The following is an 18515-nucleotide window of genomic DNA, read 5'->3' on the forward strand; positions in this document are numbered from 1 at the left end:
CACAAAGGAAATGCTTGTTGTATTGTTTTAGGTCAAAGAACAAACCTTGCGTAAATTACTTTTAGGGAATTACAACTATAGTTTGCAAAAGTTTAATTGCGCAATAGTAGAACAATGAACGAATTGTGCATTCACAATCTTAAGCATTAAGAATGTACATATATACTCAGTATGTACATATATACCAATTTTAAGTATCTAGATTTTCTTGGACATTCTCTGCCAAATCTCTAATGCATTTTGCGTAATATATTAATATTAAACCGGCAAGGCGTTATTTCACACCGATTGCAAAAGGGCTGAATTTACTTTCACAAAGCAGCATGAAATAAAGTGGAAGACTTTTTTCAAAACGAAATCTCGTCACACGCGAGGACATTGAACATGATCATTGCCGATTCCGTGGATAAGATCGAGCTTGACAGAATCGTTTCCATCAACCGCCTTTGTTTAAAAGCCTGAAACATACATTCATGAATAACCTGCCTGATGGTGTATCGTGCTGAGACGCGGTTGCTCGTGACTAATGTGACCTTCACCCTTGCCTCGTTTCACCGACTGGTCATTTCTCTTCCAGTGGTCGGTTAACTTCTTGAACTAGCACCACAGCTTGTCTAGTTGCCAGTGTTTAGATGATGGGACCACAGAAGAAGAGGAATACGTTAAAATATTTGTTTGTTAAATTGTTGATAAAGTAAAATATAAATATATATAATAGTGATAGAATAAACAAAAAATTCTCTCATGACGTAAAATCAACGTACCTTAAATATTAAAAGTATATTGCTAAAGAAAGATGAAGAAGAGAAGAATGCTTCGTTTCAACAGATACTTTGCTGAATCTCTTGTAACGTAAAGGTTTTTTGCCAAACAGTGTAAACTTCTTGCAACTGCTGTTAGGTATGCTGTTAATCTGGTAATACAGCTTTTCAAGTTTCTAAACCCTGTTTGGTGAATGCTATCACGAAGGAGAAGAATAAAGTGAAATAAGTATTTGATCTCCGTGACAAATCTAAATTTAGCATGTTTCATCTCTCTTCTTTGTTCAGTAATTTTTCTTCAATAATAGTTGATGCGATATTACAGGTTCTCGCATCGTTAATTAGCATGTGAATGAAATTGCGGAAAAAGAGTAAGATGAAATGTTTTATATATTCAACACGTTCTTATGTAGATATCCTTAATATGATATATTATAAAAATTTGAATGAATTGTCAGATTTCTGAAATTGACAAAGAAAAAGTGAGTATTTAATTGAAACTTGTTTCTTAGAACAAACTTTCAATGATGAGAGAAAAAGATATTCTAATAAAGATTGAAACACATAAGATATGTATCAGCAATTGTCATTGCAAACACAAAATAAATAAAATCTAAAAATCCTACAAAACTAGAAGATACGCAAAGCTCCGAAAATACAGTGAAGAGAGAGAGAGAAAAAAAGAAGAATCTGAAAATCACGTAACGTCGTTATTCAGCGTTATTCAATCCCGATTGAACGTGTTCTTTTGCACTCAGCCACCGAGTCGATTCGCATGATATCCATAGTCATTTCTTTTCCGGCCAGTCGCGGTATCAGAACTTTCACGCTCGAAATGTTGGTTGGTCATTGCGAAATCAGATGATATTTGCAGAAACGTGTCGATTTTTCGTTCGTTTGCTTTATAAACGTCAATTATCGTAGAAACTGTGTCGAACTGTGTTCAACAATGTTGAAGTCAACCACTCCGGAAGAATTACAGTCGGGCTACGTGTCGGATGGGTCGTTAATATTCTTCAAGGTTGGACGCTTGGAATACATACATACATACAACGTCTAGAGTAGAAGCAAGATATGCCACGAGCGAGGGCGTATCTCGCTGTTATGCGCATTTTAATTAAATGTGTGCACGTATCGGGTATTGTGGCTTGTGTAAGGAAGCGAGTGTACCAGCTATTTTTGGCCAATAAATTGAATTTCCCTAGCATCACGATGCCACATACAAATAAATATTTGTTCCACGGGATAATTTTGCTAGTGGAGGAATTTTAATAAAGTTTTAAGAAATAGTTTAAAGGTAAATATTATAGGTACAGTGATTCACTAAAAAATTGAAACAATTATTAGTTTTTTAAATTTTAACAATATAATTAAAGTAGTTGTGCCCTGTTGCAATGTCAAGGTGATATTTTGTTAAAAAAATTTTAGAGTTACAAAAGAGTTACAGCTTTTATCTTCATGCTAAAATTCTTGAACGCTAGATTGAATTTCTTGTATATTTATCAAATTTTTGTTATGTTTGTATGTATTCAAAAAATTGATATAAGTAATTGTCATAAGAGGATGACAATCTTTTTCACCGGCTATTTGTGAATATAAACATCGCTATCAATTACTAAAGTTATTAAAAGTCGAACAACAGTATCCTTTCTGGAAACAATTTTCTAAACGAGCAGCAAACTAGCGAGGAGAAGATGACTAGATGAAAAGATCGTTGATTCCATTTAGAATGAATGAACGTGAGAACGGAAATAAGGACCGAAGGTACCGCGAATTAAGCTTCATTGTTATCCAAGGAACGACAGGAAGACGAGTTATCGCAAGAAGGAAGTTTACGCGTAATGAGGCAAATCAGATCGCTCGGTTACGAAATAAGAAATCGTTTACCATTTCTTGCAACAGACTCGATGAAGTTTCAAAAGTGAAACGATTACCACATTTCTTATTCCCTGTTTTGTCGTGTGCATATTTACAGCGTTTTTGTGTCACCTCGATTGCTATGGTAACACACCTTTAACGTGTTACTGATTCAAAATATACTATACTTTTCCACCTGTAATAATTTTTCATACTTCAAGAGCTGAACATAACCTAATTCATAAAAATTATTCTAATTAAAATTAATCGAAATTTGCATATATAGCAAAATATTTTATTGACTTACTCGTTCACGATATCAAGAAATATAGCAGTTTCATTCTTTTGTTAATACTGAAACTATGACTGCATAACAGGAAACGATCTTATATATTCAAGTATTAATTATACATGTCCCGTTTAATATCATAAAGATTTCATATCTTATAATCTTGCAAATTAACATAAATGATCAATTAACATAAATGAATTGATCATCAACAAGCTATAAAACAGGTTGTCCTTGAATCTTATTTGATCTTGTTAAAAATCTCCTCTTTTTCTTTAAGTAATAAATAATAAAATACGACGACTAAATTCCAATTGTTTCATCATTAACAAGCCTGAAAAAAAGAAACTCTGTATTTCCTTTCCTTGTAAACTCTGTATCTCGTTTATTCGCTACAAACATTTGCGCATTATGATATTTATAATATACTTGTTCTTTCTGGATTATATCCAGTTTTCCTTAGTCTTGTCCCAAACAAACAACCATAAATAATGCGTCTCCTCTTTTTTATCTACAGACATAGATTTTCCATTGTTTATGAAACTTATGGTTCTATTCCTTACGATGTAACATTCACGAGAAACAAAACAGAAGCGTTTACGCCACCTAAGGACTCCAGACAAAAATCGATCTTGTCAAAAAAAAAAAAAAAGAGAGAGAGAAAAGAACGAAAGAAAAAAGGCTGTGTCTTATCTATCTTTTACCACCCATTGTGAGGTTAAAACTTTTCTTCCTCCCCTCCATGCTATCCCAAACTCATCACTCAGCGACCAATGTATGCGTGAACGTCCGCTCGATCGTTTATCACTGCTTTGTATGTACATGTGGTCGTCCCTGCATGCAGTAGTCCCTCATGTTCCTAACTGACCACGATTTGGGAATGAATCTGATTAATTAATACAAGAGACAGTTTAAAATTTCAACGGTACAATGCCAAACGAAGGGACTCCGTGAAGTCCAAGAGATGGCAGGAATAGCTGTGGTCAGTTGGCAAGGCAGAATTCCGGCCAGTTAGCAAGGCAGTTCCTGTAGATACACTCGCGCGCGCGCACGCATTCACCGCTCACAGCAAGTAGATACAAAATAGCGGCCGCAGTCGTGAAGGCTCGCTGCTCACGGTGAGATCGTGGTCCGTCGGGATCGGTGAGCGAAGAATTGTGTTGATCGTGATCGATCGATCGATCGATCGTTGCCGGTGGTGAACGCGGTAACAAGGAAAAGAAGAGAACGAAGAGAACACATGAGCCACGCATCGTTCAGGATCAGAACACGACGGAGAAAGAGAGAGAGAGAGAGAAAATCGTGATCTCTCATTTCTTATCGATCGACTCATCGATTACCTTCGAAGATTCGCGGTATCGACCGATAAGTGCGTTACAACGATTGATCCAACGCGCGGGAAATAAAAGGCCGCGAAAACTACCGGTGTGATTCTGCGCAATGATGACTCCCCGTCCGCGTGCAAGTCGTTAGTATTTCTAACGAATTGGATACACAAGCGTGAAGAAAGTAACAGGAAAATTGGTTTGAGCTTGGGAATTTAAGTGACACTGAGTGGACAAATTTGGCCGTTGATGTGGTACACGATCAAAGTAAGGTTAAGCGGATGTTTGTCATTTGATACTGGCGGTAGAATAACTCCGATTGTAAGAAGAGTGTGTTTGAAAGAAACGCAGTAGTGATTTAGTGAGGAACGACGAGCCTCGTTGAGAGAAATGCTGATACGTTTTGCTGCTGGTTCTACGTAGCTGCGATAACATTGGAAGAGTAACAACGAACAGGGAGAGATGGAGAATCCTTGAGACGTTCAGGTGAGCTTGTTTAATTGTTCCTTTTTAAGCCTATGCAGGTGTTGCAATTTTATCGATATGACGTCAGTATTTCACGAAGAGATACTCTGATCGATCGAAGTAATTGAACTATTCGAACGTACGAATAAATCAGGATCTTCTAGCAGAATTTTTAAATTAGAAATTGTAAATTGTCGATTCCTTCTTTTTCACAATTTGATAATTTTTCATCGAATGGGATGACGAACTGCTTACGGAACAGCATAGTTTTCTTAAACGATGGATACATAGTTGCTCAAGGTAGGCGGGAAGTTTAATTAAGTCTTTTTTACTTTACAAGTGTTCTTCGGTAAGAGCAGTTTGAGTAAACAGCTTCATCATCGGACAACTGGTTAATGAGAATTCGTTTCGTGTTTCTTTATTTATTTATCCGTTATCTTGTTTCATCTTTCGTGCATCATGTTGCTTTTAGCAATTGATGCACGAAAATTTTCAATTGAAGACGAATCTTGAAACGCGTCCAATGTTCGATCGTTCTCATGAAAATTCAATGGAGCACGAGTACTTTATTCAAATAGGGGATTGAAAGAAAGGGGATGAAGAAAAATATTCTTTATGGCATATCGAATATGCCCCAGTCGTGAGAATCAGTGACCGAATGTACACGTGTTGCTTGCAATGCGTATTTTCGAACCTGCCAGTCAAAACGATACTTTACTTCGTCAAACTATCTGACGTGTAATTTTAAGGCTGATTACGATAAACGATATTTATGACAATGTTATTCCATGCATCTTACATGAATGCAAATATCAGTTCTGAATGGCTGAATCACAATTCTGAAATTCTGATATTATTTTCGTATAATTATGTTTTATGATCGATACACGTTTGTACGGATTGTTTTAGCAGTCTTCTTAGAAATTTTTTATCAGCTTGTTTCAGTAAAGACATGATTCCAATTTAACGAAACAAAAATTTCTCCATATATATATGTATGTATATATATGTGTGTGTGTATATATATATATAATTTCACATTATACAGTACAACCCTATAATTTCATATTACAGCATATATTGTCCTAAAATAACTATTATACTATTATATTTATGGACATACCAACCAAAACTTTAAAATCACTACATCTACAAGACTATATACTCAAATGTATTGTTTTCTTGCCAATTTTCGCACTAATTCGTCAGCTGTATCAAGAGTTAATATCTCAAGTACTCTTTTAAAAGTTCTCTTTCAAGTTGCAGTATTTAAAAATTTTAAACATCCATTCCATTTGCTCCGCGTGTTTAGCTACAATGATATCAAATAAAGTAAACATCGCTTTCAACAAACGCCGAATGATTTCTTCATACGTTTTGACCTGTTGGAACCGATCTGCCACTTGGTAAAGTAGGTCTCCATTCAGGAAGTGAACTTACTGTCGAAATGAAGGTGCACCATGTATATACACGAACTGCACGTGTGAGCCTACTGTTCGAACATTGCGTGTCGACTTACCTAACACGTTATTCAACCTCTGGTTAGACTAAACGTTGGATTACATTCCGCAGGACCGCTGGATTGCATCCTGATATTCTATTCGAATTGCTAGGGACGATCGATGCTCGAATGACAGACGAATGGCCGCGAAGTCAGTCGTAAAAATCTCTTAGGCTCGTTTCTGATGCACTATTGATGCGCCTGCGATGATCTATTTCAAGCTTAAACATTACTTCATTTTTTCCCCCTTTCCAATTTTTTTTTTTAAATCTTCGAATTCGATCCCTTTCTGTATACCTTTGCACTCCGTTCGATTAGAAAATTCTGAATATGATTTCGAATTTAATATGGTCTCGATGTACAATTTGTGAAATTGTGTATTATTATTCGAAAGAGTAATAATAATACGGGTCTCAAAATATCTAGCAATAATTGTTACGCTGAAGACGACAGAGCCCACTGAAAGTTGGATTGCGGCAACGTAGCCTTGGACTCGTTGTACTTAGGGGATTAACAGACTCATTCTAGTCGACTACTGTGTCTTCGTGCAATTGTAGAAAGATTTTGATAGCTGTGAATGGCAACACTTTTTATAGATTTTTCTGCGTATTATAAAGTAACGTACCCATCCATCCTTGTTGCAAGTTCTTAATTAATTAATTAACTTCTTAATTAATAAAAATAATTAGATTTAATTAGATATTAATAAACATTATTAGATTATTGTACGATCTGTACAATAACTTACTATGGTAATCATATCTGACAAGGATAACATCCGAAAACTTTGTAAGAAAGCAATTAATAATTTTGATTGCTTTTGATTTTCAAATAACACGAAGCTCGTGCACATGTGCTCGACACGTGTAAAAACATAGATTTGCGTAGTAATATACAGATGTCTGGATTCACATGAAAGCTGCGACGTAGATTAATAGCTCGACGGATTGGGTGAATAAAACAGATCTTATGAAGAAAGGGCAGGGACGAGTGTTTCTTGAATGAAATTGGGCTTAAAATATACTGAGAAAAACGGGCGGAGATAAATCTTATGGTCTATAAACAAATCTCGCGATAAATCTTGATAAAGTTGATTTACGTTGCCTTTGCGTTCGTATCTCCATTTGTTGGAGCGAATGATTCTGAATGTATAATTCGATTGAAGCGTTAATTTTTTTTTTTTTTTTTTTTGAGCGTTGCTGATCGAAAAATTGCTCAATATGCAAATTCGAATTTCGGAATAGACTTGAAGATTTCGAAATCGTTCGGGGGCATCTCGCGCTCTCGTTTTAAAGGTGAATTGACAAATGTTGGTCAAGGTAAATATCTATCTATGAAACTTTTTCTTAAGTATATATTTAATCATTGCATCACATGTTAAATATTGTGACCTGTAATAAATAAATAAAAGGTTGAATAAAGTAACTTGATGGATACTTTTAATTCGAGTAGATACTAATAAAGTTGACGAACAAGTTACATGACCACTCAGTGTTTGTACCAAAACCAAAAGTTACCGAAACATATATGCAACATTTCTAGGACTTATGAATTTGATATAAACTAAAATTCTGAGATATGCATGTACTTATCTTAAAAATGGGGAAAATTCTTTATTAAGAACTGTAATTCGCAGTTAAACAGATTTGTGAAACATTCGGTCAAAAGAAGTCCGAATTGTCACGATCAACTTCCATTGTCTTTATTATTATGAATACTTTCACCGTGGCAGAATTAGGGACACACGTACGTTATGATAGAAATTATTTCTCCGTCTAAGTTGCCTAATACGATACGTTTGCGGCGGGGCAATTTCGTTTCGTTCACGGTGTTTCACGTATAAAAACTGTCTACATATATTATTATGCGTATTTGTAGAAGAAAAATTATAATATAAAACAGCGAGTAAGCAGCCAGCGAAACCGTGTCAACGTGAGTTAGTTACGCAAAATTGACGAATTAGAAATTTCTCTCTCGCCAAGTGCATTGTTTCGGAAGCATTAAATGCTGGATCGCGTTGGTTATCATTCAGTTATTATGCAAAGTGACTAGTGTAATATGGTTTATATTTATAACACAGAAGCGATGGTGATATAATAATTTTTACAATACTCGTAAATCAAATTAAATTAAAATATATGTACATGTATGTTTAAAGCATTTCTATCAGTCTAACACATTGCGTGGATCAGCTCACAATCACCCTAATCTCTAGCGCTTGCGCCACGTGCGACCGATAATAACGTGTCTACCAAGAATACCGTAACGAAACCAAAAAGAACGGAGCGACTGTTCAACCTTATTTAATTCTCTCTTAAAACAAAGTAGCCTATTACAATTACGCCTATGAATCAGCGAGCGCGCGGCGTACAACGGGCCAACGTTCTAATGTTGAGTTCACCGGGATTAGCACGCTATCCAGATCGATTGGTAGATCTCGTGATATGAAACACGGTCGCAGGTGTAACAGGAACCTCTCGAAAAGAGAAGTCCAACTGCAAGGCAAATCGCACGGCCTTCCAGTTGCATTTATCACTGACGTCGCGACGCAACTTTCACGTCCATTTGTACAACGCTTTCAACGATTCAGCATTTCTAAAAAACAATGTAAAATATTTTTAAAACAATCCGCGAACTAGGAGGAACAAAATGACCGATACCGTGGATTTCTTTCTGTGCAACAGTATGTAAAAATATTCTTTAAAAATATGTTGTTGATATTGCAAGATCCTAGATTTTTGCATAGGAATGTGTCCATAATGCGCGCGCGTGTGGCGGTAGACACGGATGTAAAAGGATGTAGAACCTCGCGGCAGGTTGAGAAGGAAAAGCGAGAAGGAATGATCTGTAACACGTGGTACACAATCGCGCGGGTGACCGTCCTTATACCAGTTACCCAGATTTTCAACCAGGAACAAGCGTACGGAATAGTACAGACGCAAGCACGACAGGATTTTCCAAGGGAACTTGTACTTTCAAATTCTGATAAATATCGCGATAAATATCGACGACCCTGCGCGTCATTGGCCGCGATCCACCGATTCGTTCGTTATCTGCGAGATATCGATACACCGTCAGCTGTATCAATTCGTCGTGGAACAGTGTAAATAGCAATCGAATGGAATCGAATCAATAGCAATCGACCGCCGTGTCACTAGCTGACACAAGACGACTACACCGATTTAATGACCTGTGTGAACGTTCGTTAAGAAAGTTTGATAACGTTCGTGCTTTTGTACCGTATGTGATTTCATTTTGATCGAGCGTTAATTGACTCGAAATGTTCGTGCGATTGCAGTGGGTTCTGTATCGATACATTGATACTAATTGATATGGATTCTACGTTAATCGGGTTTGATTGGTGATTACGTGCGGCGAGTTGCGACGTAAAAGAACGTGACAATTTAATACCGTGATACGTGACACGTAACACGATATTTTTGAAGTTTCGATACGAAAGTAAAACAGAGGAGGTCTCGATGCGAGGATAAGACAATTTGAAACAACGTCCTTACGTTTTCTGAGTTACAGAGGAAACCTGCAAGGAGCCGGTGATCTTTAAAAAGAAAAGAAAAAATGAAAGAAATATTATTATGAATAAACATATATAATTGTAAAACTTTATAATAATATATAATGAATATAAATGAGTATAATTATATAATTATATAAATTGTTCTTGGGAAATCAAGAGTTAAGTTATATATCCAGTGGAGAGAGTATTTTTCTCTTTGTAACCGTGATTCGAGGATTTCTCCCTCTGCTCCGTCAGCTGTTACGCGGTAACAAATCAAGTATAAACCGCAAAATTGTTGCTCAACGCTGAAATGACTCGAGGTTAATGTCTCAAAGCCATTCACGCCGCTCGCAGAGCCCAAGAAAGCATTGTAATCATTATTTCCTCCGCGCTCGACGATTATCCGGTATTCCGTGAGGCAACAATGCAACGCGTATCTTTCGGCGGACTCGTTAAACTCGTTGAATGCGCTAACCACGAGTTACATTCACGTTCGCTCCTCAAATTATCTGTCCTCTTTCGCAGAATTTTCTTCTCTTTTTTTTTGATACTCGAAGTGCATACATGTTCGTCTGGCAACCACGTTGCGCTGGCAACTGATTGCGGACCATAACGAACGACCGAACCGTATACAATAATTCGTCGCTTTCCTTTTGAACTCGTCAGTATGATATCACTGGATAGAAGTAATAATAAATTTATTATTTGTTTTGAGTTACACCTATAGCTATACGTAAAACTGAGAAGATATTGCAATTTTATGGGACAAAAAGTTCTCGACGTGCGTGGCACGTCATTCCGGCGCAAGAGGTTAAAGAATGGTTCGATTAGATCAATCTCTCAAAACCATCTAGAGATCAAGGAATCAATGTCGGCCGGATTGCGTCATTGCACAATCGAATGGCGAACCTCAAGGGAGTATTCTGATAATCCGGCTTAAAAAATCAATTTTTTTTTTTACATTTTCTCAAAGTATATGCTTTCGAAAATGTCCATGTAAAAGGATTTGTTTGAATTCGTAAAAATTAGCAAAGTTATAGATGTTCAAAGGAAACGGTGTACTGCTCGCAGTGTGAGTATGAATATTTTTGTACAACAGGCAACAAAAACTTCAAATGTGTTTTCCTCAAAAAATATTTTATTTTGTTATATTATTATTTTATAATATTTTATTTTTTGTACTGCTCGATTGATTAGTAAGTATGAATGTTTTTGTACAACGGGTAACAAGAACATTAAATGTGTTTTTCTCAAATCCATATTTTTTAAATTGGCTGACGAGATAGCTCATATTTTAGTTGACCGATTGACTTAAAATTTGAAGATCTTCGCCGGATGTACCTTTATCGCATGGATTTCAAAATCTGATGTTTTTTTCTATTTTTTTTTTTTTTACCATCCAAAAGACGAAAAGCACAAGGAAAATCGATATTTTAACTTCAAAATGCTGCCATTTTGTTTAATTTTCGAAATTTCGCTGTTTCCGTGGTTCGTGCGATAGCCAGATTTATACTAATCAAAATGCACTTTGGTTTTTTAGTTTCAAATAACCAGGTGAACCTGAATCACGTCAGCCGTTCGAACCAGTTTTTAAAAACATGCTTTACCTAAGGCTATATAATTTCCACAACTTTACAACGTTAAAAAAAAAAATTGTAAAATACTCTTCAAGTATGAATAAATCTGTGCGCGAAAACTGCATACCAAAATGTATCATGGTTCCCTTAGAAAAAAAAAACATCTCAAAAAGTCGATTTTTTCGAGCCGGATTACCAGACTACGCCCTTAATAATTCCCGTTTGCACAATGTTCCCTGCCCGCCGAACGCTGATGTAACCGCTCGGAAGACAAACGATCGCCTCTAACTAGATACGAAAGCATGTTTCCTCCGAAACATCGGACTCTGAGTATCTGTCTGTGCAAAGCCGTTGCAAAATCGGCCGCGTATCCCCGAGATGGAAACGTGACCGCTGGCGCGATCTTCGCGATTGGCTTCCCATGCGGCACGTGATCCTCGTTCGTTCGAACGTTGCTCCCCCTAGAGAGAAATCCATGGCGCAAGATGATTCCTCGATTCCCGAGGAATCTTCCCAAGCAGACAGCCAAGTAGTATCGCAAGCGGCGTCACGCAAATGTCACGAGACGTATCGAGAGAGGGAATTTATTCGCGTAACCTTGCACGTCGTATCCCTTTCTCCTTTTCTTTCTCCTTCTCCCTTTTCCTCCTTTTTTTCCGAATCCAATTACGACGGTGGACAAGGGACATCGCCGTAAACACGCTTGAAACTGCAGGAAAGATGGTGAAAGAAGTTGACGATGCGACGCGTTCGTCCAAGGTTGACTTCTTTTTTTTTTTTTTTTTTTGTCGAAATATTCTGCGATGTTCACGGACGTATGATTTCTGAAATGTTTCCCGGACGTATTGATCTTTGTCTCTTTTTGACTCTAATCGCAGAAACGGCAAACAATAGTCGCGTTGCCACTTTAAACTACAAGATTAACAGCAAGCTGAGATTACAGTTACTTTAAACCAAGAGCGCGGAGAAAGAAGGGAAGATTAATTTCTGTTTTGGGGAGGAGACAGAAAACAGCCGGGTATGCTGGAACAAGTATGAATGCATGCAAGTATTCGCGGGAACGAGGTGCTCTTATACCTCGCGGTTTTAAAGATACGCTTAAAATGCCTGGCCGTAAATGCCAGGTTGATTCCCGAGGATATAAAAGGAATACACGAGTGTTCTTCTTTCGCCTGTCGTGCGGTAATGACACTGCAAAGAATAATAAGCGAGATTGCTCTCGTCAACCTGCAAAAAGAAAAAAAAGGAAGAAGAAAAAAATGTTGCCTCGCTTGTTCTGAAACGAGAGTCGAGAAGATGATTTATAAATGGAAGGGGCGAGTAGATTGTCGCTTGCAGTGGATTTGTACAGCGTTTGAAACAATTAGGAGGTTAGATTCTTCACGCGTGAGATTCAAACATGTATTTATTGGGTTGTCTGGAAATTGATTTGTCGTGCCGATTTTTAAGGAAAATTCAAAAATAATGGTAGGAATCCCAGCTTGAGACCCCAATTTGTAGGAATTTTGATAACAGGTAGTTGTTTATTTGAAGGTAAATAAAGAAAATTTGTTTAATAATGATTATAAAGTGACGTTTTACACTATTTTCTTAATTGCTAAACTCGCTGGACTAGCAACTCTCAACTCACTGTCTTCTCTCTGGCACACTCACTCCCTTCTTCCTCATCTGCCCAAAATTTGTCATTCACACACACGTCCACACAAACGCATCCATACCCTTAATATCTTAAATGCTAGACCTGGAGGACTAGCCATAAATAATCTCAAGTCCCAGGTCTAGCATTCTCTACAGTACGCCACTTGGGACATCTGGTTGCAATTGTTGGGCACTGGAGAAAGTTCTGGGCCCTTTCCCAGAATTTGCTCATCCCACAATAATATCTGTCTATGTATCGACGTTTATTCATTCAATTACGTATTCATCATTTTGTTCTACAACCTTTCTACAACCTTTCTTCACCTTTCATTAAAGCAGCTTGAAGATTCTATATTTCCAGAACGTCTCAGGTTTCGCAATGAAAAACTTCTCAGAGTGGTTTTTTATGTTGATCAAAGAATTGAAGTTTTTGCCACTAACATACCGGAGTCAGAATTGTTTTGATTTTGATGAAATTTCGCACGAATTGTAAGCAACGATTCTACAAATCGTTTCTCGTTGAGGACAAAGTGTATATTTTCGCGCTAGACTTAGGTGACGTTCTGCTGACGGACTGCTCCTCCGTGCCCTCCTTCGGGTGTATATATCCTTCGTTCTGACCTTCGTCCAGGTACCCTAGTTCTGATTTACGGCCATCCGTCATAAATCTTGGGACCTTACGGGCATCCGTCATAATCTTTGGGACCTTACGGGCATCCGTTATACTTTGGGACCGTCACCTGGTCCTTAACCTTGAGTAGCCTCTTCTACCGAGTAGGCAAAGAAGTCTTCCCCTAGAAACGGCCGGCGTGGCTAACATTCGCTTACAGAATGTTTCAAAAAAATGTTCGATCAGTATTTTTTTTTATCGGTAATGGTCGATGTTGAAGAAGTGAAAACTAGCCTCAAAGTTAGGGGTGCGAAACATATTTTGTCAAATATCTCGGGAATTATTGAAGATACCGTTTTTGTGTGAATTGATGAAAATTAGTGTTTTGCAAACAAACCTTTTGTTTAAACGATATATAAAACGATATATAAAAAATCGTATTTTTGGTAAGTTTTCCTAAGTAAATGTTAATAAATTTTCTCGAATATTGTTTATGAATACTATATATATGAACACAAATTACGGATAAAATGGAATCTTGATTTTTTTTATTACAAAAAAATTTATTATTTTCAAATCTTTTTTACTGAACGTGTAAAGCAAAATGTGTACTAGAATTGTTTTCTGATTGTAAATTGAAATGTTCTAAAATATTAAATTTTGATATATTTATGTATTATAATAATCTCTTGATTTAGTCATCTCGTCCAACTTTTCTTCTAAAAAAAAAAAATACGTTGGAGTATGAATAAGAAATGCTTTAAGAATATGTAACACGAATCGTACGTTTTCAATAAGTTTGACATATTCAGTCGTGTTCCAATACCATCTAGTAAAAATCGGCAACTAACTTTCCGGGGGACAACCCAGTAATAAAATTAGCGCTTTGGGAAATACGTAATTTACGAGATAATTCGCGAGGAAATTCATCAGCCTAAAATCTCGATTTGTTGGACGTTGGCCACCGAAAACGCAGTTCGACGGTGCAGCGTAAAATCGCCAACGGGTATCACGGATACCACAGACTCGTTATCAATCAATTGTATAAACGGTGCCACGTTCAATATTGACGTATGTGTTATTCGTGCGAGCATGGTGTGTCGTAAACACAAATTGTTAGGACGCTAGATAATGGATCATGGTTCGTTGGTTACGGATAACACCGCGGATTCACTATATTAATTGTTGTGATACGACAGCATGGAGGTGCGAATTCGTCCATCCTGCAACATTTAATAATTCGTTCGTTAAACCAAATTTGTTTTGTTTTTGCTCGCGATACTTGTACAAAACGTATGTGCGTGTGTGTGTGTGTGTGTGTGTGTACTTGTTTAACAATTTATTGTCATTAACAAATGTATTTTATTTGCGAGATAAACGCGATCGACGTGCAGAAGTGAAAATGGGGAAATTCATTTCAAACTGCAACGTTGAGGGACGATCGTTTTTAAAGGAATATTCAAGAGCAGTTAACGAAGCGACGAAAGTCCTTGAAACAGTAGAATGCGTATTAATATTTAATTAAGTCATTAATAAGACATTAATGATTTGTACTGATTCGAATTGATAAAGATTTTCGAAACGTTTGCGAAAGCTCAACGGCAAGTGTCGCAAGCCACAAACATGACTAATTTAACAAGCGGGCTGCTCCAGTTATCACTGTAATAGCGAGCGATTAACGCGATCGTGTTCCCGAGCTCGAAACACACCAACTGTTTACAGACTTATTTCCTGACTGTAAAATGTCTGTAATTTGTCTTGCCGCCGAGATAAAACGAACCTTTTGCTCTTCAAGAACGTGTTTGTCTCACAGTTAATTTACATACGTGCGTCAGCCGAATGAGCGACCTCGGCCACCTCGTCCATCAAATTCACAAGTTTCGAGGTCTCGCTAACATGGAATAAATTGTAAACGTTTGAATAATTACGCGCGAGGGAACTTATTAGATGTAAAAAAAGAAAATTTGTTATTCGATACGTGGAAGTTGGATAAAGTCGCCATGTCTATAATTGGCATGCTTCGTGGATCGCCGATGACCCGTGGTTATCAGTTGCGAAACTTTCTTCTTTCAGATAAAGAAAGATATCCACTTGCATGTCTTGTTTGAGTAACGAGGGCACAAGATTTGGCAATTGTAATTTTTCTCTTTTCAATTTGTATACAAAAGAAAAAAAAATATATATATATATAAAATATATATAAATATATAAATATATACATATATACATATGAAAGAAAGTTAATGATATATAATTATATATAATGATATATGAAAAATAATAAAATGAAAATAAAAGTTAATGATATATAATTATATAAAAATGATATGTAAAAAATTAATAAAATGAAGAAAAATATATATATATATAAACATTATAAAAGAATGTTATTATTAGCAATGTAAGTCAAGGATAAGTTGCGCAATTGTCGCAATCGTTTAAATGAAGATCGAAAGTAGTTCATTCGCGGAGACGTAACTTGCAATTTAGCGATCGTTGCGCTTGGAATACGCAAACAAAACACTTCGTATATAATAAGAAGCACGGAATGTCTGACACAAATGTCTGCGCTCGATCGACTCGGTCAGCTTTAAATCAGTTCCCAGTGTCTTATCTTATACGGCTTCGGGTTGCAATCTTTCTTCGGTTTCTTCAAATCGTAAAAACGAAACTGGCGCATTGAATCAGCCAAGACTCCGGAAACCCATTTTTTGATTCAGTCGTCATGTAGCGGACACTGCATACAATAAACGAGAAACAAAATATAATGTATCGCTTGGTCGTTCTATTATATATTTCACCCGTTTAGTAATAACAATTATATAATCTTCCTTTTAATATTTATTATCTAATTCTCTATTTTTGGGAAAGTAGGAAGTATCTATCATAGTTTCCTTTCGCATTGATGTAAGAAACTAGTTCCAGATATTTAAATTTTCAATAAAAGTATTAATTGCAGCAAAAGTGTAGGAGTAATATGTATATACTGCAGCCAGCGATACTTTGCGAATACTCATTCGTCAGAAATCTTAGAACCAGAGCGATAAAAAGAAATCACGCGTGATAAAAACGTGTCATTATACAGATATGCATATTATTATGCGTCTCTGTCTCTCATTCAACACTTGAACATATAAAGTTGATAGTAAACTGATCCTAAGCTTCTAAACATAACAAATTTTATTACACTAGACTTTGATTGAACTCAATTTTATAGAAAGTATGATGGTATAATATAGAAATCAAAGTGTCTAACCACGTACAATGTATCAATCTCCACGTCGCTGATTAAAAGAAAAAAACCTGAAACGATGGAAAGATACGACAATCAGCAACGGCTGATTGCAAGATCATCGGTTCGATGGAATTAGTGCAACAAGTGTGTAGTGGCAACAAGTGTGGCGATGATTAAAACGGCAACGTTGGGCGGCTTGCGTTATCTTTTGCAGTCTTGCAACAAGCATTCAGTCAGTGACCCATAACAATTAGTCTCACGAGGGAAGGGGACAGCCACTACGATGCAGAGGGGAATGTCGATTAACGGAAGTGGAATAAACTTGGGTGATCCGGTAGGGTAAGTCCATCTGGACTTCTTGACCCTTCTCGGTCTTCTCTCTTTCACTCGCGTAATTCGCCCAATAACGACGGACACCGAGCCTCCAGCTTTGATAACGTTGGTATGTAAAGGGTTTAGTACAAATTTCATTTCATATTTCATACCTCAATATTTCATTTAATTTGGCCGACATCTGTTCTGGTTTTGAAGTTTCAATGGAATACTCCAAAGTTCATCAACATTTTACGATAATTTCGATTAATTGCCAAGAGAAGAAAGAAGCTTTCGCAAGCTTGCGCAAATGTTTGGAAAAGATTTAATAACAGCAAGTTAAGAGAAACAACGTGAGAGGAGAGCTTTAGTAACAACTATTATAACATCCCAGCAGCCATCAACCTAACGCGAACATCAGCCTAACGACATAATAATGCAACGATATCGTTCAACAACATAATGATGCCAACATAACGATATACAAGTACAAAACCGTAGTGTACTAATAAGCCTATCAGTGTAGCATAACGATGCACAATGCGACCGATATATAACTATCTAATTCGTAAGTTCCACCAACAATGCATCTGCTAAAGTTTGGAACTTTTAGGGTAGATAGTACTCGCCGAAATATGAAAAATAGTCGTAAACATGAGTCGAAAAATTAATATAATAGTTTCAAAATTATATAAACGATTTTTTGTTCCGGTTGAAATCGGCTTGCGAAACAGTTAGAACACATCCTTGGAAATCTTTGAAAGAGTACGTAAAGAGGTTACGTAGAAAAAGAAGAAATTATAATAAAGTAAATCACTATAGTATGATAGCTCTTTCGTTTCTTCAACCTAAACAAAAAATCGTTTATAATTTTGAATTTCGTAATTTTAAAATATTATAATATTATAATTTTTTAATTATAATAATATTATATAATTTTAATAATGATAATATTATAATATTATAATTTTAATTATAATAATAATAGTAATATTGTAATATTATAATTTTAATAATAATAATATTATAATATTATAATTTTAATAATAATAATATAATATTATAATTTTAATAATAGTAATATTGTAATATTATAATTTTAATAATAATAATATTATATTATAATTTTAATAATAGTAATATTATATTATAATTTTAATAATAGTAATATTATATTATAATTTTAATAATAGTAATATTGTAATATTATAATTTTAATAATAATAATATTATATTATAATTTTAACAATAAAATTATATTATATATAATTATATATAATTTTATTATATTATATATATATATAATTATATTATTATAATATTATAACATTATTATTTTAATTGATTTTTATTTTTTATTAATTTTTCGACCTACGTTTCTTACAACTTTATTCGGTGAGTGCTATCTACCCTAGAAGTTACGAATCC

General features: G+C 35.8%; 1 protein-coding gene across 4 annotated transcripts in view; it reads left to right on the forward strand.

Moving 5' to 3' along the window:
• The first annotated feature begins 3971 nt into the window (after positions 1 to 3971).
• Positions 3972 to 18515, forward strand: part of LOC122538860 (torso-like protein) — a 28721-nt gene continuing 14177 nt past the window's right edge. For 2 of the 4 annotated variants that reach the window (XM_043673327.1, XM_043673326.1), the window contains exon 1: positions 3972 to 4718. Coding sequence is in view for 1 of the 4 variants with exons in the window: in XM_043673325.1 (XP_043529260.1) it covers positions 17059 to 17114 (56 nt within the window). In the remaining 3 variants the exon portion in view is untranslated. The other 2 variants (XM_043673325.1, XM_043673328.1) reach the window with 2 other exon arrangements.

Source organism: Frieseomelitta varia, unplaced genomic scaffold, assembly GCF_011392965.1.
Source record: "Frieseomelitta varia isolate USP_RPSP 00005682 unplaced genomic scaffold, Fvar_1.2 scaffold_182, whole genome shotgun sequence".
Taxonomy (NCBI): domain Eukaryota; kingdom Metazoa; phylum Arthropoda; class Insecta; order Hymenoptera; family Apidae; genus Frieseomelitta; species Frieseomelitta varia.